This window comes from Aristolochia californica, unplaced genomic scaffold (genome assembly GCF_029961685.1).
Source record: "Aristolochia californica isolate CCGP_79_NKW_82.1479 unplaced genomic scaffold, dmAriCali1.0.hap1 SCAF_9, whole genome shotgun sequence".
Taxonomy (NCBI): Eukaryota; Viridiplantae; Streptophyta; class Magnoliopsida; order Piperales; family Aristolochiaceae; genus Aristolochia; species Aristolochia californica.
Window position 1 is genome coordinate 3,287,410 of NW_027182290.1, and position 24,124 is coordinate 3,311,533.

Below are 24,124 nucleotides of genomic sequence, written 5' to 3' on the forward strand. Positions count from 1 at the left end.
TATCCACTATACTCTCACAAACAAAATATGTTTATTCTAAAAATGTACATCAAGCTTAGCATAGGAATTTATGGATCATGAGAGAGAAAGAGAGAGAGAAACACAAAACTCTAGAAAAAATAGTAAGTAAATACATAGAACTTTAGTACAACTTAATAACATAGCCTGATATTCAGACTTAGCATGCCCTAGACTCGAAAATAGTCAACTTCATCCCAGCACTTGACCATATAAGATCAAGAGTGATGCGTGGTAAGTCAAGTAGGTTGGTTCACATAAGAGAAGTCGATGAATGAAAGTTGGTTTGTCGAGGGCGAGACTCGCATGGCTTGTGCATTTCAAATGGCATACATATTGTTTTAGCATGAAGGAACAAAAAATTTATAGGTTTATGCATGAAATGGGAGACTACGTGAATAACACAAGAGATATCTAGAGCAATGAGGTAGATAGCTGAAAGCACCACTAAGCTATTAGTGACTAGGGACAAAGGGGTTGGCTAAGAGTTACTAGCACTAGGGTGTCTAATAATAACTAAGTGGCTTAGGGAAAGGACCAAGAACTGATGAGCAAATGAGCTATAAACATTGTAACATGCTAGAGGAGCTTAGTGAAACCCATAAAAGTATTTGTTTAATTTACTGTGAGGGGGTGAGCATAACTTAGGGATTGAGCCATACAAATTTTTTCAAAAAAATGTAACAAGAAAGGCATTAGTAATATCGACATAAAAAAGCAGTTCATTGCTGCAAGTATGAGATTATTCCCAATCTAAGTATATATGGGGTTTAACCATACCATTGTATGATTATCAAGGGTATCATCAAGTCTATTGAAGTGACTGAAAAACCTATTGGGAGAAAATTACATGTATATATAGAGGGGCCATACGACTAAGTCCCATGTGTCATTCTTAGAAAGTGCTTAGAACTTGTTATCCATGGTGGCTTTTTATTCAGGGAATTTTAAAGGTAGTCAAAACATATGTTGGAGAGAGAGTAAGGATATTAAGACTGTGAGATTGAGCAATAGTCTTCGATAGAAAGATCAAAGGATGGACATTGATGTTGGGCTAGGTGGCTTCTCACAAGGAGGTGAATGGAGATTCTAAGTTAGAAATTTAATCGTACTAAAGTAAAGTATGGCAATTGGTAAATAATAAAACAAGCACACACCATCAGGAGACAATGATTCTTTGTTCTTGATCCTCCCTTTAAGGTAATCACTGCCCTAGAACCCTTGTTGTAGAAAAAAATGTACAAAGAGATTTTAGATTTTCTTTAAGCCAACTACAATCCCCAATTACACAAATTGATCTCTCCCCAAAAGATTCAGTACAAACTAGATTCCGCCTCTAGTTGGCGCTCCATTTCTAGATTTTTACTCTAGAATGTCGATTCTTCCAGCTTTAAGGTGCTAGAGAACCTCTATAAACGAAAGTATAAAATACAAAAGAATAAATTTAAACTTACAACTTTCGTTTGGAGAAATAACACTTCTCCATGTGAGATTCAAACCTCCAAATCCTTATGTACAAGAGATGAAATGTGTCGGAGCTTGATGGAACTTTGAATGCAAAGAATGAGAAGAGTGAATAAAGATTTGGAAAATTTTGAGGGTTTTTTTTTCTGAAGGGTAAAATCAGAATATGAACCTCAAAAATAAATTTTCAAAAGTTTGGTATGCCAATATAAATTCAACTTTTGATCCTCAAAGAATTTGGAGGCCACTTTATAAGTTTCCCAACTAAACTAACCATTTTTTGCCCGTTAACAAAAAGTTATAAAATGTGTTAATCTATCACTAGAAAGGTATGATCGATCAACTATGTGTAACAACTAAATTTTTTTTTGCGTTTCCTAAGCCTATTGATCAATCAGGGCATCAATCAATGACTTTTTAACCTTTCAGAAAACTCACAGATCAATCAACCCAATTCGATTAATCAATCATGTTCTATAAAATTGGCTAATGCAACATTTTGTTGGATCAATCAAGCAATAAAGGATGATTGATTATGCTTTATAGTATCTTCCTAGTAGTATTCTGTATAATCAATCATGCTTGAGCTAATGTTCGATCATGCATTATAAGTTATGCTAGACTACATTCTGGATGATCGATCATACCATATGCTAGTATACTGTTTTGACATTTAATCATGATGTAGGCTAAGGGATTTACCATTGTAAAATACTTATATGCATTCAGTTAAAATATGATTTTGAAAGTGTTTCATGCCCTAAACTCCATAATATAAATATGTATAAGAATCGAAGTTTGGTTGGCTATCTACTTACATAGCTAGAGTTCTTGAGATATGCTATTTGACTTTGACTCTAGTCTTCAAGTCTTTAGTCTTCTTCTTTGTGTAATTCTTTTGTACGGTAACAATCTTCAATGTGTTTTTGCTTCGAGTCTTGACATGGCAACTTGATTGATCATTCTTTTGTTTTGAGCTTTTGCCATAGACCTCATAATATTTGTGTTGGAAAGCAAGTGTCTAAAATACACTGGTTGAGTGTAACACCATTAATATTACACTTTCAGCCTATCCATTTTGTTATTATCAAAATAATGAAGACCAACATGATTTTACCCTTGGGTTTAACAATTAATAGGATGAAAACAATGTGCAACACTATTTGTTTTTTGGTTGAGTGTAAGAGTGTATAAATTGGCAAATCTATGAGGACACACTCCATTTGTACAACAACATGAAAAAATTAACAATTCAAATGTGTAGGGTTCAATTCTTTAATTTAGCCACTTGATTCAATTTCCACAAAATGATCTCTCCTTATCCTAGAATTGAACCTATACTTAGATTTGGGTCTTCTTTACTAACAAGTGCTTTGAAGTTGTGGTTGGCCATCTAACAAGTTGAAGGAGGTACAACAGAATAGTAGCAATGTGTTTACTTGTTGAAAACATCTTGGTATAATTCCTAAGAGCTAAGATTTTTATGGTATTCTCTAAGTCATTTTTAACCTTTAATCTTTGTTATTTACAAAATAAAGGTGGTGGCAAAATCACCCCATTTTTATCCTTCAATTATTTTTTATTTGTTACTTGTTTGAGCTCTATTATAAAATATGTGGTTCACTTGATTCCATAATCCGTGTTGCTCGTCTCCTTCCCTCAATGTCACGTGTCTCTCTTAAATGAGACCACTTTTCATATTAGGTTGTCAATGGGTCAATATCCTATCTATTAAGATAAATTAAAATCCAATTCAATATGGAACAAATATCCTTTTCATTATGGGTTTGGTTCACATTGAACCAAAAAATGTAACAAATATCCGATAGCAGTCAGTTACTAACCCAATAACATTTTGAGACTTCGTTTTCAACATTCAACACTCTAAGCTGATATCTTCCTTCTTCGAGTGAAACACCACACGAATAAAAGGGCTATCGATTCTAGACACCCAAAGCATCAAACCCAGCAGGCTTTGCACCCTTATCTCCTCCTCGACAAGTCCTCCAAAACCCCTATGTTGATATCTTCTTGTTGTAGTCGATGTAGCAAATCGAGTTCCCCCATTTCCCCAAACATTCATGAGTTGTTTTATCATAGTTTTGGTATCAAAAGTTGATCACCTATGCAGGAGGGATCTGGTTGTTGGAGACGTCGAGGGCTATGGCGACATTCGGGTTTATGAGGTAGAAGATGATGAAAATTGTAAAAGTTGGCGAGAATGTTGTTGGGTGAGTGATAGTCCTTTGCGGGTGGGGAACATGCATGCCCAACCATGTTCAATGAAGTGACCCTTCTTGTTAAATTATAAAATCTCATCACCAAATCAATCTAGGTGTGAAATCAGTACTACATTTAGTAGAATGAGTTTCATTAGTCCTCATCTTCATTATTTTACTGAATTTTTGTTGTTTTACCTCTATTGTGTTTCCTGTTTCATGTTTCCTATTTTCTCATTCCAATTGAGAGAAGGATTAATGTGTCTATTTACTCTACTGGAAACTCCAAACCTTGCATCCTAACACTAATAGCAAGCTTCTTCGATCTAAACACCCAATTGAAGGTCAACTATGGTTACTTCTTGATTCAATCATCCTATCACTAAGCAGGTACTTTCTATCTTAACATTTTTGGACATTCAACCCCATCAAATCCGTTATCTAAATGATGAGGTATTTGAACTCTTAAGAACTATAGTCTGATTGCTTGGTGGTGGACATTGTAAAGGATTTGTTGAAATCCCAATCATGCAACTATTTCATAAATGTGAACTAATGATCTAAAGATTTCTAGTACCAACAAGTCATGTTTCATAAAAGGCAGCATACTTGAGATTGTCACCAAATTGAGTTGATGGTTGATCAAGTTCTACAAGAGGGTTTTCGTGATACCAACCACCTTACATAGTCAAGTGTCATCATATTCTAGAATTTGGAACTTCTTTCATACATAAGATTTTCATTAAAACTAGGGTAGGTTTTCCATCATATTCCAAATAACGCAACATGTGTACTCGGCTGAGAGAACCAAAAGCTTCCTTATTCTAGAATAATTGTTTCTGTTACATGAGTATAGACCAACATCACAACCATTTTTGAAGAAATTATACAATCTAGTGAAAGTTAGTTCACTCCATTTCCCCTATGCCAATCTCCTTTGTCACTTTTCAGTATAACAAGAGCAAGAATAACTAGACCGTAAAACTACAATAGGATCCCTAATGAATTCTCTAACAAAGCTTCATTTGAGTACTGTGAGATTATTTGGTTAAGTTGAAGTCCCTTGCTCTTAGTTTTCTTCTATTCCTCTCTCACTTGAGTGTTGAAGTAACTATTAGATCAATGGTAAAATCATATTGGTTTCTATTATTTTAATGATAACATTGTGCTACTAATGATGTTACTAGTATATTTTAGATACATGCATTCTAACACAAATTTAATAAAGTCTATGGCAAAAGCCGAGGACAAAAGAATAATCAATCAAGTTGCTAAGTCAATATCTCAAACAACACATTGAAGATTGTTATTGTAAATAAGAACTTACATGAAGTGGAAGCTTGAGGACTTGAAGAACTTACACTAATAGACAATTTAATTTATACATTATGTGTAGTATAATTGACAATTCAAGTAGTCAATGGAGAGGAGAGACATACTTTATGTATCTTCTTAGCATTTAAGTGTCCTCTCCTCTCTGTCTTTTTAAGAGAGCAACCCAACTTTGGAGTTTTGCACAAATAGAAGGGTACCTTCATAGGATGTTCGCATGCCTCTAATGATTTGTGTAAATCTAGGTAATGCATTAGTTATTTTCTTAAATATTTTCCTAATTTATTATTTGATGTGACATATTAAAAACTTTAAATAATTATATAATATTTTAAGTTATTTATCATAATATATTATCATTCTTTAAATTATTTTATGTAATTTTTCTCTTTTAAAATATTTTAATTTTTTTAAGTAAAACTTTTATTGAATTTTTTTAATTAGAAATATTTTTTACTAATTTATATTTAGAAACTCTAATAATTATTTTTATAACTTATTTTTAAAATATTTCTTTTTAAATATTTAAATATAATTATTTTCTCATTTAAAATGTTTTATAACTTTTTAAAAAAAAAATTAAGTTAAATATTTTCATAATTTATATTTTGTTTGATATAATGATTTGGATACCCAAATAAGCTAAATAATGATTTGGATATGATTTGAATTCGGATAAATCTAAATCATCGACATCCCTACTTGTAAGTCTAGCTCGATCATGTTTATTATTCATGATCATTGATCGAAACTTGTGATTATGAACATCACCCAAATTTTATGATCTCAAGTAATTGTGCTCCTAATCATCCTTTTTATTTCATTTTTAATGTTTGCATTGAAGTGGATGATGTGTTTATGAATGTGCAATTTCGTTTTTTATTTAGCAAAGAGAGAGGCAAATGTAAGTGTGGTTGAGACTTGAGACATCTCATGGTAAAAACTACGAGGGATAACATAAATACAAAATTCACATATTTTAGGGTTGAAGAGTTTTGGGCCCAGCATGGATGGACCAAGAGATTTTATGGGTCGCCACTTCATTGGGCCCCCACTACAACAGCAGCCTGTCTGCCTCTTTACCGTCGACGCCATAAATTGCCTGTTTTATCATTTCGAGATATTAAGTATGAGATATCGGGAGACGAGACGGGACCTTCTATATATCTCATTTTCTAAAAACTCAAATAGCCTATGAGTTGGATCTTTCGTCCATTTTCAAAGTAAAATGGAAAATAAAAATAAAAATAATTTCTGGAGTTAGTATCCATATTAGAAAATATAGTGGAAAGTGGATTATTATGATAGATTTAACCTTATTAGGATAATTTTATTTATTTTTAAATTATTGAAATAAGAAAAATAATTTAAAAATAAAAATAAATATGAATTAAATTAATAAAAATAATATAAATTTAAAAACATGTTTACTTTTGTAATGTCTAGATACTTAATCAATTCTTACTTTTACAATATCTAAATTATCACTCTTAAAATAGTAATTTAATATAATATTAAAGGTCATGAATATAATTTACAAAATAAATATGGTATTTTATTATATAAAAATATTTTTATAGTTTTAACATTTATAATATGGTTTTATTTAAATTTTTATTAATAAAATAAGATAGATTTTAGTTTAGTCTAAATAAACAAAATAATTACAAAGTAAAATAAAAATATTAATTTAATTAATTGTAAAAATAAAATAAAATACCTAAACAAAGATGATAAGGTTTTGAGAGAGGGACGTAACACAACTTTGGTTATGAGAGAGGGGGGCGACGAGAAGATGAACAGATCAAAAGGGTGAGAAATGTGGTGGAGACGAAGAGAGGGCGGTTGAGAGAAAGGAGTCTAGGGCGAGTTAGAGCGACGACATCAGCTGATACGTAAGTGTTGGCATATAGTGAGCTAGTTCGCAAAATGGTACGATCGCAAATACAACAACAAAAGACAATTAGAAATTTTCAAGTGAGGTAAGATTCAACCTTTGATTTAGTCCTCTGATTCCACTTCCATATATAAATTTGATTTGAACTTTGCGTAATCCTATAAAAATGTTCGAACTTCCTTAATTGACTAGACTTGATTTAATAGTTAACCTCTACTCGACGTTTGATGAAAAGTTTGGATCTTGTATTGTGTATAACAAAGTAGTAGCAAATGAAATTGCTTGTTATTACGAATTCAATGAAGCTTCAAACTAACTTGAGATATGGGGCATTGAGAGTATAATTTGAGTTGTTCTTTTCTCACAAAAAGAGTTTCGATATACTTGAAACTTATAACATTCTATAGCAAATTTCTTTCCAAAGTTCTTCCAAGAGTTTCCACTTCAGTTTATGCATATGTCTTTCTTTTTAAGTGTTGTTGTCCTATGGTGCCAGGTGTCATCTATATGCCACCCCCTTGCTTAAGTACAACTTTCTCGTAATGTCAAATTTCACCAATGTGCTAATACCTTTGTTTAGGTGGTACTTAGGTGGCATCTAAGTGGCATTTTCCTTTAATTGGATTTTGGTAGTGGCTATATAATTGACTTCATCTTGACCGTCAATCGAATTTTGATTTCAATAATCGATTCCGATTTGAACCAAAAGTATGATTTTGACAATTGATCGACTTTTCTTCAACTAAATCTCCATACATTGACCTTTGAGAAGTTTGACTTTGACTATCAATCAACTAGTTATCATGTCTCTTTAATCTTAACTATTGTTTAATGTCTATGATCTAGACCATTGCTTGGGATCCTTAATTTGACAATTAAATTTTCATGTCAACACCAAGATATGCATCAAGTATTTCTAATCACTTTTATTACTCACCCAAAGGCTTATTTAGTTAATTTCAAATTAATCTTATAATATTTGAAATGGGATATGCTGGACCATTGGATGGCTCGACCAATTGTTAGGCACGACGTGAATGGAACCAGACACTATCATTTGAGAGGGACGATCTATCAAGTCACACAACTAGGTGAGTGGTTCAATAAATCCCATCTTGTAAATTTTTAATTATCTACCTTATAAGTTCATACGGTTCCAATTTTAACTAGGTTTAATCATTAAATAATTTTATGATTTATAATAAAATAACTTTAGATTATATATTAAAATCTCTTTTATATATTCATTGTCTTTCAAAATAACACAATATTGAGTATAACATTGAGTTAGTGACTTATTTTCTTTAAATTGTAAAAAGTTAAAGTAACTCCGGAGTACTTCTTAGTTTCAAAGTTCCACACAAATGTTCTAGTCAAAGTACAATTTTTCTAGAGGAACACTACCTCAAACAATCTAGTTGAATGTAAGTCATTCGACGACCAATTCAAATCGATTATTTCCACATTTAATAGAGAAAATCATAAAATTAGTCTCAAATAACAATTTAACTCATAGAAAGTTACTTTAAACTAGTGAAGATGCCTTTACCTAACCTCAACATAGTGGAGGCAAAACCCAAATGATGCCAACATTCTTATTTAAGATTATAATACTAATTTAATCATGTTTAAATAGTCATAAACAAATTTAATATAGTTTCATACCACTATTTCCTTCAGCTTTCATTCATAGGGTGGTCCACTCTCAGACAGCCATGATTAAGAACAAACACTTTCTTTAACCAATTCTCCTCATAGCTTACCAAATTGGAAACATGAAAAGGGTTGGAACCAGCTGTGAAAATGTCCTCCTGTAGTCTTTGAGCTTCAAATGTCATTCTTATCGAACACTTTTAGAGAAGAGGTACTCCACACATAAAGTCCCTTAACCTCCACCATTATTCAAGATTAGTGTTCATAGTGATTAAGACCTCCACAACCCGTCCATGATAAGAAAGAAAACAAAGGCAGCCTTCAAACCAATGAAATGAAAATATATGCAGCTTAAAGTCCAACTAGAGGACATATTGAGTCATGTGCCATTGTGGGACAAAACCCTAGGTTAGTTTAGAAGTGTTTTTTAGCTAAAATGGATAAGATCATTTCACTTAAAAGGTGAACCAATGGAGGAAATAATGCCTCAGACGATTGACATGACATTAGGGGTGGTGGGCATGTAAGTTTTTTTTTTATTTTTTTATGTGTAACATGCATATTGGATAACCATAAGCTTGATATATTACAAATATTATACAGGCACACCTTGTGACAATGAAAGATAACCCCCCGTAACAGAAGCCCGAATACTATGCTTCTATTATTGGAATCGGAAGCAGAAGACCAGTTAGCAGAGAGGTAGAAAAATTCAATTACCATTGTAATTTTTTTGTATAAATTAAATGTAAACTCTCACCAATTCATGGTGATTTCAGAAGATTTAATTAAATCTTACATGTAACAGCCCCTGAAAATCAGATTCATATTGAACATACAAAATATGTATCATCTGTAAAACCACCACTGTTTTTGGGAATAATATTAAAGGGCATGGCTGCAGTGTAGTCCAATGCAAGTTCCAGGCTAAGACTACCTAACTAGGGCTTGGCCATGAAGGCCAGGATGAAACTTCTGGGATTTGTTCTTTACAACCCCCTAAGCAGTAGCAACCAAGATGTCCGTGAAAAGAATTAAAAGAAGAGAAGGAAATGCCAAACAATACAGAGCTAAGGTTTTGCTTTGTTTCACCTAAGTTTATAGAATGGTCCTTACTCCTTCCGACAATTAATAGAGCTGGGTTTTCCCATTAAAGCTCCCTCGATCGGATTCATTCCGATTTGATTCTCCAAGAAACAAGAGCTTTTCTCGTAAGGGGAAGCGAGACGTGTCGGATCTGATGCCTCAGGATTTTGTCCGAATCTCGGGCCTGCACCTGCTTTCTCAAACTAAGGTTTAATGGCGGAACAGAAGGCACGACGTTGAACTGCATAAATTCATCCGTATCGACGGACTCGCGTTTCATCATCAACAGTGCATTCCAAAGGAGGATTACTGTAGACGGAACAGGCTGATGGGAAAGAGACATGAATGGGCAAAGCCAACAATGGAGAAATTATGCTCGGTGACAAGGAATACCTCTCTGCTGGCGCCAGAAAGCGAGGACATTGAAAGTGATAAGATGGGGACTTGCAAATAGCCATGCAACACTGAAAATGGATGAGAAGCCATGGAAATTAAAGGAGAAGTTAAAAAGAATAAGAACCTTGTGAGCATCTTATAGTATTCTTTATTAGATCTAGTCTGCTGGTTTTATAAACTTTATTTATTTATTTTTATTTTTAACCGGTAGATCAATTCATTCCAGGGCGGAAAACTCGGTGGCTTTCTGCTTATATATTTGCTTCGTTTTCCATATGTTGGGGATGAATAGGGCCGTCATAAAGGAGGTATCTGAGGGGGCTCGCAGATTCAATTATTTTGGATCACATTGAAGTCTTAAATTCATTGCTTTACGCAAGCTTTATACTGTATCTGCTTTTTTTTTTTCTTCCAAAGGTGAAACATTGACATCCCCATTAGATCCAAGCATAAGATGGTTTAAAAGATAAGATCATGGTCCATTTCTAGCGAACTAAAATGACGAAATTAGCAGTCAATTAAGGTACAGTGGAAATATGTTGAAGATAATCTTGAACAATAGATCATAGGATAGAAGTGTAAGAATTCTGTAAATCGCTCTTTTCTTTCTTCTTTAATTATTTCATACAAATATATCAAATTTATATACAAAGATTATAATTATTCAATTCTGATATCTAAGATCTCCGAAGTTGTATTACGAAGGATTTTTTCCTCTGTTTTTACGGATTTGGAAGAAGCCCTCCTTATCTCACCCCAAAAGTCCCCTTCAAGTTGGTACGTATAAATCTCTGATGGCCAACTTGACAAGTGAGTTGTAGAAGTTCTTAGTGCATACTGTTCTTGGTCTGAGACAAAATATATTATATATCTGTTATTCTTGAGCATTCCATCAAATACGGTCAGTAGAAGTCTATTTCTTGTCACAGGCCCTCAAGATTATTCTAAAATATTTCAAGATAGTCATAAATGTCACACGTCTTCACCGGAGATCATACACCTTATCTCACGCCATCAAGAAGATCTTGTAGAATAGGAAAGTTGTTAAACATAAATTAGTATATATTTTGATTATATTTGATTTACAAGTGTAAGTGTATAAATGGGTAATCCATGTCGAAAAATATAGTTTTTCATGTATCAGAGCGAGTATTGGACATCAAATCGATTTTGGCATGATTTGGGAAAATCTTTTGCCTTAAATGAATTTATAAAAAAAATGCCGACAGTTCATCGATGCCAAGTTTTGGATTAAAAAATAATTGTTGGGAAAATAAGCACATCGGCTCTCTAGAATGGGTTAGGGCTAATCAGTGAACAGCCTGAGCTATGCCCTACTTGTACGAAAAAGGTACCGAGCGTGTGGGCTCAAGATGACTAGATGAGAAGGCTACGAAACCCTCAAACAGAATCCCTGAAGATTGTTTTCCAGTGTCGATATAGTAGTACAGGCAAGAACATCTTAAATAATTTTTAATGAAAATATGATAGTGCAGATGGGTTCTGGGATTTGACAAGGCGGATGAGCACAGGAGCTCTCTGCTTCTAGAGCAAGTGAAAGAGAGAATCCACTCCTTGTGCTTTTCTGCACAAGGGCCCTTTCCATCTCCAGTTGGGTGGGTGCCGATTCGCTCCTCCTTGGACAAGCTCTCCTCACACTATGGAGCTGTTAACTTGAAGCTTGTTGTGTTTGGGCAAGCGAGCATCATGGGTTACCAGTTTCCAGAGGAGAGGAGCTGTGCATTGTACCAGATTATTGTGAGTGGGATTGGACCGAAAAATGGCGACTATATCGTCCGATCCAGTAGCGCGTTTTTCAATCCACGAGCTAGTCAAGTCAGAATGATTCTTGATAGTTCATTAACCGTACCCATTTGGCAGGCGGGACTCCGTGGAATTCCACCACCTCAGGCACGAATCACGGTGAAGCAGAAGCTGTTAGTTGTTCCCCCCAATTCATGATTTAGCCCGAGTGCATGTCAAGGTCACCAATTAAAGAACAGACACAAGCAGTAGCCTGCTGCTTCTGCTTCATTTTGGCTTCTTTCCGTTCCGTCGGCCATATTTTAAAGAAAATAAGACTGTAACTGGTTCTTTCAAGGAGACTGGTTTTCAAATAATACGACAGGTCTTGATTAGAAAGGTTGAAAATGTGACCGTAATTGAATTTTTTGAGAAGTTGAACCAGAAATATCATCTTCCTAGGCGTCTGGCGTTAAATCTCTTGTACTACAAAGATAACATTAATCCGGATCGTACTTACTTCCAGGAACATATTTTCGAACAGTGAAAATTTCTTTTAAAAAATTATTAGAATTGGCCTTCAACAGTGAAAGAAACGAAGTCTTCAAAAGAATCGATTTAAAATAAAAGTATCCAACAAATGCATCAATTTACTAAACTGTTAATTGTCATTGTTGGAAGGCCATCGACAACTCCGTCTGTGCACGAATCGCTTCAAGTTTTTTTTTTTTTTTTTTTCTCCCAGATTAAGTCTTATCACTAATGGTGCATCACAATTAGATTAGCAAATGACAAATAAAAATATTTAGCAGCCCGGACACGAATCTGGCTTTAGGGGTGGTGACTTTTGAGAGAGCACAGTTAATCGGGTTGACAGATGCTACCCGATTACGCTTTCCCACAACCGTACGCCATCGCTTTACGTACTGGGTACCTTCACCTGCAAGATTCTTCCGTCTAATGGCGATATCTCTGTTTTGGTAATAAACAAACAGGGTTAATCTCTCCCGAGAAGAGAGAAAAATGAGAAAAAATGGGAGCGCGGAGGCGAGACCGTCCACTGCAAGTCGGCGACATAATTTGTCGTGCTAGGCTGGTCGTACGGAAGAAATCGTGTTCATGGATAAATTATGCAGTCATCAGCCTGGAGGGTCTTAGATTTTCAACTTTTATGTATTTTTACTGTACATCTGCGCCATCGAAAGACAGGAAAAGAGGAGGCAACAGAGACCTCTTCTTTTGCCATAAAAGGCCCCCTCTCCTCCGTGTTTCTCTCTAAGAAGGTTTCCGACCGCGGAGGCTACAGGAGCGAGCGCGGATTGGTGACTGACTGGTGAGGTGAGGGGAGCTTCTTTTTCAATAGTTTGTCTCTTAAATTCCTTTCTTGGTTCGGTTCGTTTGAATCCTTTTTAGGGTTTTTGTATGATGTGTTACTGCTGTGTCTCGCTTAATTTGGAAAGAAAACAATAAAAAAGTTGAATGCTCTCGTATATCTGACTCCTCCTTGCATCTGTTTGCTTTCCTTGCTTGATGGTTTTTCTACAGAGGAAGATGGCCAGAGAGAAAATTCAGATTAAAAAAATCGACAACACGACCGCTAGACAGGTCACCTTCTCCAAACGCCGGAGAGGGCTTTTTAAGAAAGCCGAGGAGCTCTCGATTCTCTGCGATGCTGAGGTCGCTCTGATCATCTTCTCCACTACTGGGAAGCTGTTTGAGTATTCCAACTCCAGGTACATTTCTCTTTGCCGACTTTTTCCTTTTCATTTTCGTTTCTAATCGGAAACTGGAGTCACTGAACCGTGAGAGAGGTCAGAGTTCTCTCTGGGAGTAGATTTGCTGGATATCTCACAGAAACTAAACGACTCATATGGGTGCACCAGTATCCGAATTTCGGCCTCTATTAGCTAATGATCGTTTCCGATCGGACACTGGATTTCTTCATTACTTGTATACACTGAGCCTACGTGTATATTTGGATCTCTTTGATGCTTTCTTACTTAGTAGCATGGGAGCGAGTTTGCCGTAGCCGACTTGTACCCATGTAAGTTTCTTTGATGAGTCACAATTCCAGTTCGGTTGAGCTGACAGATCTGTTCATAGGTTCCAGTTCTTAATGGCGAAGATACGACGGTGAGTTACTTCATAAAATGCTTCCCTGAAAGGCGAAATGGGTCTTCCAGATGAGTCATCTGCGTCCCTGCACAAATCGTTTTGAAGAACTATAAATCTGTTGTGGATTTTGGTCCAACGGGGAAAATTTCTATGCAAGAGAGAGAAAAGGAGAATCCTCCAGGACTAGTACTAGTTTAAGCTCATGGAGCCTCATCGTCATCGTTTTAACGACGCCATGTCCTTCCATGTTAGGGATCCAACGGAGAAAGCCCAAAAGCTTGAAGATGGCGGATGGATTCTTAATTTCTTACTCTCTACTCTAGCGATGTAGATGCCTTTCGTTTTGTCGCATTCTTTTTCCTCTTAAATCTTTTCTATCTAAAATTATCAACATGAACCAGCTTCATGTTGGAAACTATTAGCAGGCGGTACTTGAAGATACTGGAGATCTGCTTGTCTGGTTCCTGCGCCCCACCATCTCTCCTCGCGAGACTGTTTTTTATGAGGCCTAGCTAGCTGTTATAGTTACAAAAAGCAAAAGATTTTCCGTCCGTTAGCTTTGCGTATGGACATTTAGTTGACATGATCGATACTGTACTGCATAGAGCCGAGAGATTTCTCTGAGGCAGTCGGCACTGTCACAAGGATGCTTGGGTGTAGTTGCAGTACTATCGATTATCTGTAATCACAGGAGGTGAGAGAGTCTCTGGGTTCGCTGGCCTGGGACCAACCTGTCGGAAACCTGGATGTCTGGTACAAAGCAAATTTCTCACAGTTTTATCGAGAAATTTTTCCCTGGAGAAAGTAAAATACGATAGAAACCACAAGTGAGCCTTTATCACCAAGATCTGCAGGCGCCTATTGTCTTCTTTCAGTTGCTTGCATAGGTTGAAACTCCAAGAAATCAGTCAGTACTCAACGAAGCTGATCATCCAACCAAACCTTCTGAGTGCTAGTGTTTAGACGTGACCGGAATTGACCAGTTTGACGAAGAAACCATGGTTTCGTGATGCTTAAAGGTTTCAAGCTGGTCGACTAATGCAACCTGTATAAACCGTTTCACAGTGAGTTTCTGCCATTGCTGACCTTGGTCGAGGTTGCTCCCCTCAATTTTCTGAAGTCCCGTCTTTAGTTTGATGCTCAAACTGTCTTCTTTATGATCATAAACAGTCCATGAGCACCTAGCTAGCTTTTAAGGATTTGAAGAGCCGATTCTGAGTTACAGATAACAGGAATTGAAGCGTGATGACCCTTGAGGAAAGATCTGGAGCATCAAGATTTATTCTGCGTTATGGCTTTTTATTTATTTATTCTGAAATGGATTTCATTTTACACGCACAGGACAAATACTTGTGGTTTCTTTTGAGTTGTCAAACCATTATTGAGGGAAGGAGAAGGTTAGATGATATCAAACTATTTGCAAGTTGCCTATAATTTTTTCTGCTTCTTTGTGTCGTCTAACTTCTTTATTGAGCGAAAGGTCCTTAATTATCTCTTATGGAGATTAGGTGTTGATCTCTTAGCTCTGCAAGTTAGGTCAGATTTGGAAAGTTAGGTCCCCTCTTCAAACAATAATCAGCCTCATCCTAATCAAGCAACAACTGAGTACTTCACTGTTGTTAACATCGACTTCCATTAGGAACTGTGCACTTCAGTCATTATGTCAATGGCTTCTTAGGTCTTAATTAGTGCAGCTAGATAGATACGCAAATTTGTGTAATTTAAAAACTATTTCTACTAATCGTTTTTGTAACGAGAGATTTTGTTCCCTTAGACCAGTTTTCTATTACTAATTACTTGATTACAAAACAAACTTGGTGTTATAAGGTAAGCAATACAAGAGACAAATAGATTTGACATAAACCCAAGCATGCATAGGATAAAGAAATTAACAGCTCCGGCAAGTGTGTTAATTTCATTCAAAACCAAGGCCTATTCATTAAGAAGATTGTATTGTTGCAATCATGTTTCGAATGAATTGCAAATTGAATCCAAAAGATTATGGAGAGGGTTCTAGCCACAGTCACATTGGGAGACAGTGCATGCATATGAAAGTGAAAACATTTTAAAACATATCTTAGAGTCCTTAAATTTCCAATATGTCATGAGTGAGGGCAGCCAATAACCTTCATTATTTTCAAGTAATCACATTTGAACTTTGTAACATTTTAGAATACTGTTTCATTGTATGTTCAAATGATTTGAATTTATTGAGGTTGGTATCTAATATAGAGAATCACATTTAGACAGTAGATAAATTTCTTATAGGTTTCTTCTCATTGATGTAATGTTCTTAGTTTGATTAACAATTCGATATGTATATATACAAACAATAAATAACTGCTTTCTAAAATAAAAGTTGTTTAATTTACTTGTGTCCACCATATTACTACAAATCATTTATATATTTGATTTGTTTTTATTATTTTAGTTATGTCTTTATCATCAATTAAACTGAATTCTATAGCTTATGTTGGATATTAAACTTGACTGGAATCAAAGAAATATTTGAAGGGTCTATTCTCATTTAAATGGTGCACATAATATGTCATTGGAAAACTATACCTGTCTAGGTTTCAATGAATCAGACCATTCATGAATTGATATTTTTTAGAAGAAGTTATTGTCAATTTACTATAAGCTGTTCAACAAAACCGAAAATAGATGTATCCATTGATTAATGTCTTTTGATGAGATAAAATGCATCCATTGATTAATGTCTTGTGATGTGATAAGATACATCCATTGACTAATGTTTTTTTATGTGATAAGATGCATCCATTGATGTGATAAGATACATCTATTCATTAGTGACTTTTGGAGCGATAAGATGTATCTATTGATTAGTGTAAATACCCATGTACTCTTGTAAAGAAAATAAGCAGTTGTAGTGAAGAAATTCTTTGATCTTTTGTCTCTCCTTTATTTTTCTTCTTCTTTTATATTTTTTAGAGTTGTTTGCCCACTATTGCTTCCAACAAAGTGGTATCGGAGCGAGGATGAGAGAATGAGTTCTAAGGGAGCATTTCTTTCTTTCCAATATCTACAATTATCCAAAACCAACTATGAGTATTGGTCAATTCGGATGAAAGTTATCCTTGGCTCTCAAGGATTATGGGAGATAGTTGAGAAAGGTTTTGAAGAACGAGAAAATGAAGTGTCTTTGTCAACAAATGAAAAGGAAGCTTTGGAGAAAAAAAAAGAAGATGGATCAGTGTGTACTTACTGTCATTCATCAAGGTTTGGATGATGATATGTTCTTGAAAGTTGCCAATGACATCAAATCCAAGCAAGTATTAGATACTCTTCAAAACTTTGTCATGGGAGTTGACAGAGTTAAGAAGGTATGTCTTCAAACTCGTAAGGGTTGAGTTTGAATCACTTTTGATGAAGGACAGCGAGTTTATCTCAGATTTTTTCACAAGAGTCGTGGCAGTGGTGAATCAAATGAAAAGGCTAGGAGAAAAGATTAAAGATGTTCAGGTTGTTGAGAAGATCCTATGATCTCTCAATACACAATTCAGACATGTGGTGGTATGTCCATTGAAGAATTAAATGGGTCATTACGAGCCCATGAGGAGAGAAGAGCAAGTTGAACAAGCCTTGCAAGCAAAGTTATCTCTCAAATTTAAAAGTGAAAACACTTTGTGAGGTGGACGAGGTCAAGGACATGGTAGAGATCGTGGACGTAGTCGAGGAAGAGGTAATGCTGAGCAAAATTCTATTTTTGAAAATAGAAACTAGACTTCTCAAAGAAGTCGTGGAAGAGGAAGAGGTAACAATGGAGACAACTATTGGAGAAATAATGAGGTAAGAATTGACAAATCCAAAATTGAATATTATTCTTGTGGAAAATAAGGACATTATTCATGGGAGTGTTAATTCAAGAAAGTAGATGAAGAGTCAAAATTGATTGAGCACAAGGAAGAAGTTGAGGAGCATACATTATTCCTTTCACTAAAGGAACAAGTTGAGGCAACCGTTGGAGAAATAGTACATGGTACTTTGATAATGGCGCTAGCAACCACTTGACAGGTGATAGAAGCAAATTTGTGGAACTTGACCATAATGTCATGGGCCATGTACGTTTTGGTGACGACACAAAGGTGGAGATTAAAAGCAAAGGTACAATGTAATTTCAAATGAAAGATGGTGGCCACAAAATTCTTCAAAATGTTTATTACATTCTCCAGATGAAAAGTAATATTTTGAGTAATGGGCAATTTTTAGCGAGTGACTACAAAATCACTATGGTAGATCTCTTTCTATGGCTTAGAGATTGAGAATCCAATCTTATTGCTAAGGTCACAATGACAAAGAATCGAATGTGTATGCTTGATATAAAAAACATTGGAGCAATGTGTTTAAAAACTTGTGTGAAAGATCCATCATGAATTTGGAATATGAGATTTGGTCATCTAAACTTTGGAGGACGTAGAGTCTTGAAAGAAAATAAAATGGTGAAAGGCATTCCAAAAGTTAATCATCCCAATCAAGTATGTGAAGCATGCTTACTTGGCAAAAATTCAAGAAAGAGTTTTTCGAAACAATCCACTAGAAGAGTTACCAGTCCACTTGAACTAATTCATGTTGATGTATGCAGTCCTATCAAACCTCAATCTCTTTGTAAAAACTCTTATTTTATCTTTTTTATTGATGATTTTTCTAGAAAAACATGGATATATTTTTTGATGTACAAGAGGTTTTTGAGGCAGTCAAAAAGTTTAAAGTTCGAGGTGAGAAAGAAAATGGCTATGAGATGAAAGCACTATAAACTGATCGAGGGGGAGAATTCATTTCCAATGAATTCAAATTTTTTTGTGAAAGACATGGAATTCGTTGCCCTTTAACAGTTCCTAGATCGCCGCAACAAAATGGAGTTGTAGAGAGGAAGAATAGAATAATTCTCAACATAGCCAAAACAATGTTGAAGAGCAAGAAGATGCCAAAAGAATTTTGGGCAGAAGCTATTGCTTGTGTAGTCTATCTCTTTAATTGATCACCAACAAAAAGCTTAAAGAATGTAACGCCGCAAGAAGCATGGAGTGGACAAAAGCCAAGTGTGTCACATTTGCGAGTTTTGGATCGGTAGCCTATGTTCATGTTCCAGAACATGAGAGATCTACGCTTGATAATAGAAGCAAGAAGTTTGTGTTTATTGGCTCTGACGAAAATTCCAAAGACTACAAGGTCTTCAATCTTAGTAATACTAAAATTCTAATATGTAGAGATGTTGAGTTTGAAGAAGATGTTTCATGGGATTGGAGTGCTAATGAGGAAGGAGTCTACGATTATCTTCTATACTTGGAAGAATAAGAGTCTGTAGTGCAACAAACTCAAGGTGAAATTACTCCTCCAACCTCACCAAATACATTATCTCAAAAATCATCGTCATTTTCTTCACCTTCATCTTTCTCAAGTGAAGGACCTCAAAGATTTCGGAACCTAGAAGACATCTACAATGAAATTGAAAGGTTAGAAAATGAAAACTTCCTTTGTTTTTTCTCTAATGATGAACCTTTGAGTTTTGAAGAAGCCGTAAAAGAGAAAAGGTGGACACAAGCCATGAATGAAGAAATTCAAGCCATTGAAAAGAATGACACTTGGAAACTTGTTTCTCTTTGAAGTGGTTATCGGGCTATTATAGTTAAATAGGTATTCAAAGCTAACAAGAATTCCAAGGGGAAGGTAGAGAGATACAAAGCAAGGTTAGTTTTTAAGGGGCACAAACAAAAACAAGGCATTGATTATGAAGAAGTATTTGCTCCTGTTGCCTGCCTAGTGATGATCCGATTGCTAATTTCTCTTGTAGTTTAAAATCTTTGGAAGATTCTTCAAAAGGATGTAAAGTTCGCTTTTCTGAATGGTTATCTAAAAGAGGAGATCTATGTTGAACACCCATTAGGATATGTTGTTAAAGGCCATCAAGACAAAGTGCTAAAATTGAAGTAGGCTTTGTATGGACTCAAGCAAGCGCCAAGAGCTTGGTACAACTGTCTTGATAAGTATTTCCAAGAGAACGGTTTTACTAGGTGCATGCATGAATATGCACTTTATGTAAAACAAGAAATTGGAGGATTATTTTTTGTTTGTGTCTATGTGGATGATCTTATTTTCATTGGAAGTAATCCAAGAATGTATGAAGACTTCAAGAAGACTATGACTCAAGAATTTAAAATGAGTGACATGGGCCTCATGTCTTACTACTTGGGAATTGAAGTAAAGCAAATGGAGGATGGAATTTTCATCTCTCAAGAGGCTTATGCAAAGGAAGTGATCAAGAAATTCAACATGGTGAATTGTAACCCCACCAATACCCCCATGGAATGTGGCATGAAGCTTTCTAAAATGGATGATGGAGCAAGAGTAGACCCAACTTTATTCAAAAGCCTTGTGGGAAGTTTGAGGTACTTAACTTGTACCAGGCCACATAATTTGTTTTCAGTTGGAATTGTGAGTCGATTCATGGAAAATCCCTCTGAAACACACATTAAAGCAGTTAGAAGAATTCTTTGTTATCTCAAAGGTACTTTTGACTATGAAATTTTCTATTCATCTTCAAATGAATTCAAGTTGAGAGGGTATTGTGATAGTGACTATGCTGGAGATATTGATGATAGAAAAAACACTACTGGGATTGTCTTCTTTTATGCACACAGTGCAATTTCTTGGTGTTCCAAGAAGCATGTGAATCTTAGTATATTGCTGCAACTTCTTCTACTTGTCTTGCAATTTGGTTAAAAAGACTATTAAAGGAGTTCCATTTAGGACAAAGTGAAGCAACCAAGATTATGATAGACAACAAATCGGCACTTGCTCTAGCAAAGAATCCAGTGTTTCATGATCGATCCAAGCATATTGATACAAGATATCATTTCATCCAAGAGTGTGTTGAAAAAATGGAAGTTGAGATGGAATATGTGAAGTCACTTGATTAAGCTACTGACATTTTCACTAATCCTCTCAAATATGAAAGTTTTTAGAAGCTGAGAATGTTGATCGGTGTTGCAAATATATCAAGTTTAAGAGGGGGTGTTGGATATTAAACTTGACTGGAATCAAAGAAATATTTGAAGGGTCTATTCTCATTCAATTGGTGCACATAACATGTCATTGGAAAACTATACTTGTCTAGGTTCCAATGAATTAGACCATTCATGAATTGATATTTTCTAGAAGAAGTTATTGTCAATTTACTATAGGTTGTTCAACGAAACCAAAAATAAATGCATCCATTGACTAATGATTTTTGATGTGATAAGATGAATCCATTGATATGATAAGATACATCTTGGAGTGATAAGTTGTATCTATTTGATTAGTATAAATACTCATGTACTCTTGTAAAGAAAATAAGCAATTGTAGGGAAGAAATTCCTCGTTCTTTTGTCTCTCCTTTTTTTTTCTTCTTCCTTTATAATTCTTAAGAGTTGTTTGCCCATTATCTCTTCCAACAGCTTATACTACTGACACTTTAATGAAACCTCAGTCCCAAATGCTCAAATGCTAAGCAATTGAATTGATTTCTGATGAAAATAACTGTTTACCTCATGCCCATTATACTGTATCTCATGAATATAGAAGTGAGGAACCCTATTATACATTTATATTGATACTGAGCTTCTCAGTAAATCGTTTCTCTTACTGATATTAATAATTATTATTGGATCTCTTCTGGTTTATGATGACACTATCTTTGTCTCTCTTTTATTTATTTTATTTTATTTTTTGAAGTATGATGGAGATCATTCAACGGCATAGTTTACATTCCAAGAATGTTCAGAAAGTGGATCAACCTTCTCTTGACCTGCATGTAAGCTGCCCAGGTTCTTCCCTTGTTATTTATAGATTTGCAACACTACTTTCATCTTGGACATCACTTACTGGTCATATTTTCCCAAGTTTTAACTGGGAAAGTTAGAAACATTTTTGCTGTCTTTTTTTTTTTTTTTTTGTGATAACTTCCTCTTCATGAAGCATGTTTCGCAGAAATGAATTGATTTAGTGTATTTTTTTCAATGAGAATAACGTCAAGTAAGAAATTAAATGACATGCATTATCTGTAATTAAGGATGTGAATTCTCATCTTGCTTATCAAAATGCCACATTTCAATGTAAAAATTAAAAGATTCGTTTATAAACTTGTCACCTCTCTTCTGTCCACACTTGAGCTTTTTCAAATTGTTTTGATCATTTTTTTCCTCTTCTTTTGACTTGTAAGTTTAATTTCTTTATCAAGTTTAACATGTGTATAAGGTAGCAGCTGCTACATGGTATGCTACTTCTCTCCACTCTGACTGAAGATAAAAACAGATTATCATTTTCTAATGTCTATCTTTCTATTCTATATGCTATTTATTTGTTAATAGTTGAGTGACAAATCTGTATTTATGGCAAACTGAGGAAGCAGTTGGAAGAACCCTAATGTGAATAATCAGTCTGTTCTCTCTTCTCCTACCTCTACAATTGCGCTCAGGAGCTGTCAGTTGTTCTGTGCTTTTACTGCGTGTAAAATTTGATTCAGTCATAGCATGTTGCTTGTTTGTAGCTAGAGAATGCTCATTACTCCAGGTTAACCAAAGAAATTGCAGAGAAAAGCCATCAGCTGAGGTACCTACCTCCATACTCAGCTTTTATAGGTTATGAGATTCATTTACACCCAGTTCAATTAATTTAAGAAAAGCAACCTGTGGCAGGCAATTGAGAGGAGAAGATCTCCAAGGTTCAACTATTGAGGAACTGCAACAGCTTGAGAAAACTCTTGAAGCTGGATTGAGTCGGGTTCTTGAAAGAAAGGTATGTGGCCTCAAATGCAATCCTAAAGTTGTCCATATGTGACTGAAGCAACATATCAGTCTCCATGATCTGTTTGGAAATTTTTTGCAGGGAGAAAAAATCATGAAAGAAATTGATGACCTACAAATGAGGGTAGAGAATTCCAGATTTGCCTTCTTCTCTAACTCATTAGTTTTTGAATTTTGAGAAGTCTATGTTGAAATTATTTCCTTCTGACTAAACAGGGAGTCCACCTGATGGAAGAGAATGTGCGACTGAGACAACGAGTACGTCTTTGAAGAGTGTTTTTGTTTCTTGTTCTACTTTTTTTCTTTTTAAAACCATTCTACATGAAGAAGAACCTGTGCTTACTTCTTAAGACATCTCTTAACTTTAGTTTGTCATTTTTGAACGAACCAGAACCCAGTTAAACTTTTTTTCTTCCATTCTCTCAATGCGTTTTGCGAAGCAGATCATGAAAATGTCCAAGAACAAACAAGTAATGGAATCAGAGCCGATTCTGTGTGAAGATGGGCAGTCATCTGACTCTGTGACCGATGTTTCCCCTTCAGCCGGGCCTCCCTTAGATTCAGATAGCTCAGACACATCTCTGAAGCTAGGGTAAGTAGAAAATTGTTTTTGCAGTCACAGGAATCTGTTTTTTTAGAGAAACCATGAATTAGCTTACTTCTTTGATGCAATGGCTACTTCTTTGTTTCCATCTTAGATGACTTCCATGAATCTTTACCTTGTGCTTTCCTGTTATAGGCTTTCTTTCTGCAACTGAACCCTCGACAATTCACTCTTCCAGTGCCATCTGTATAATGCTTTGTAAGTTGGCCTTGGTGCCCTTCTTTATCTGAATGAAATGAGTAGATAGCAGGCAGGTGGTGCATGTTTGCGGAAGGGAGATTTGGCTCACTTGTATTGGTCTAGTTATTATTGTTCTGATGCTTTTTATTTTTCTGTTGTCCTCCAAATGCCAGGAGTAAACAGATTAATGTTCATTTAAAACTTGGAATATGGTTAGGCTCTAGCCCATTTCTGGTTGCTTTCTTTATCTATGAATCTTGAACATATGGTGAAGTAATAAATATGGACTTCAATGTATCTGTGCAAACAATGCCATTCACGGGAGCTCGTGTGCGCATCAGAGTTGTATTGGGTTCTTGACTAGGAACTCATTAATAAAATGGATTTGGTATGAGATAAAGAAGAAAAAAGCTAATTAATGGTTACTCAATTTGATAACGTAAATATAACTTTAACAACTTTATTAATTTGTTAATTAAATATGTAATAATTTAATTTAATTATATAATCTATTATTATTATTAATTGTATAAAATAAATTTATATGATTATAAATTAAAATGGTAAATAATTATGCAGTTTCTTATTAATGTAACTGAAGAATTATAAATTA

The 24,124-nt window shown here is 35.1% G+C and overlaps 1 protein-coding gene across 1 annotated transcript; it reads left to right on the forward strand.

Annotated features, from left to right (window-relative positions):
- Nucleotides 1-13,097: 13,097 nt before the first annotated feature.
- Nucleotides 13,098-23,793, forward strand: LOC137941535 (MADS-box protein JOINTLESS-like). The gene is made up of 9 exons (XM_068786989.1): nt 13,098-13,146; nt 13,354-13,541; nt 21,658-21,736; nt 22,472-22,533; nt 22,620-22,719; nt 22,810-22,851; nt 22,944-22,985; nt 23,171-23,319; nt 23,467-23,793. The coding sequence occupies exons 2-9, from the start codon at nt 13,360-13,362 to the stop codon at nt 23,483-23,485; spliced, it is 675 nt and encodes a 224-aa protein (XP_068643090.1). The 5' UTR covers nt 13,098-13,146; nt 13,354-13,359; the 3' UTR covers nt 23,486-23,793.
- The last annotated feature ends 331 nt before the right edge of the window (nt 23,794-24,124 follow it).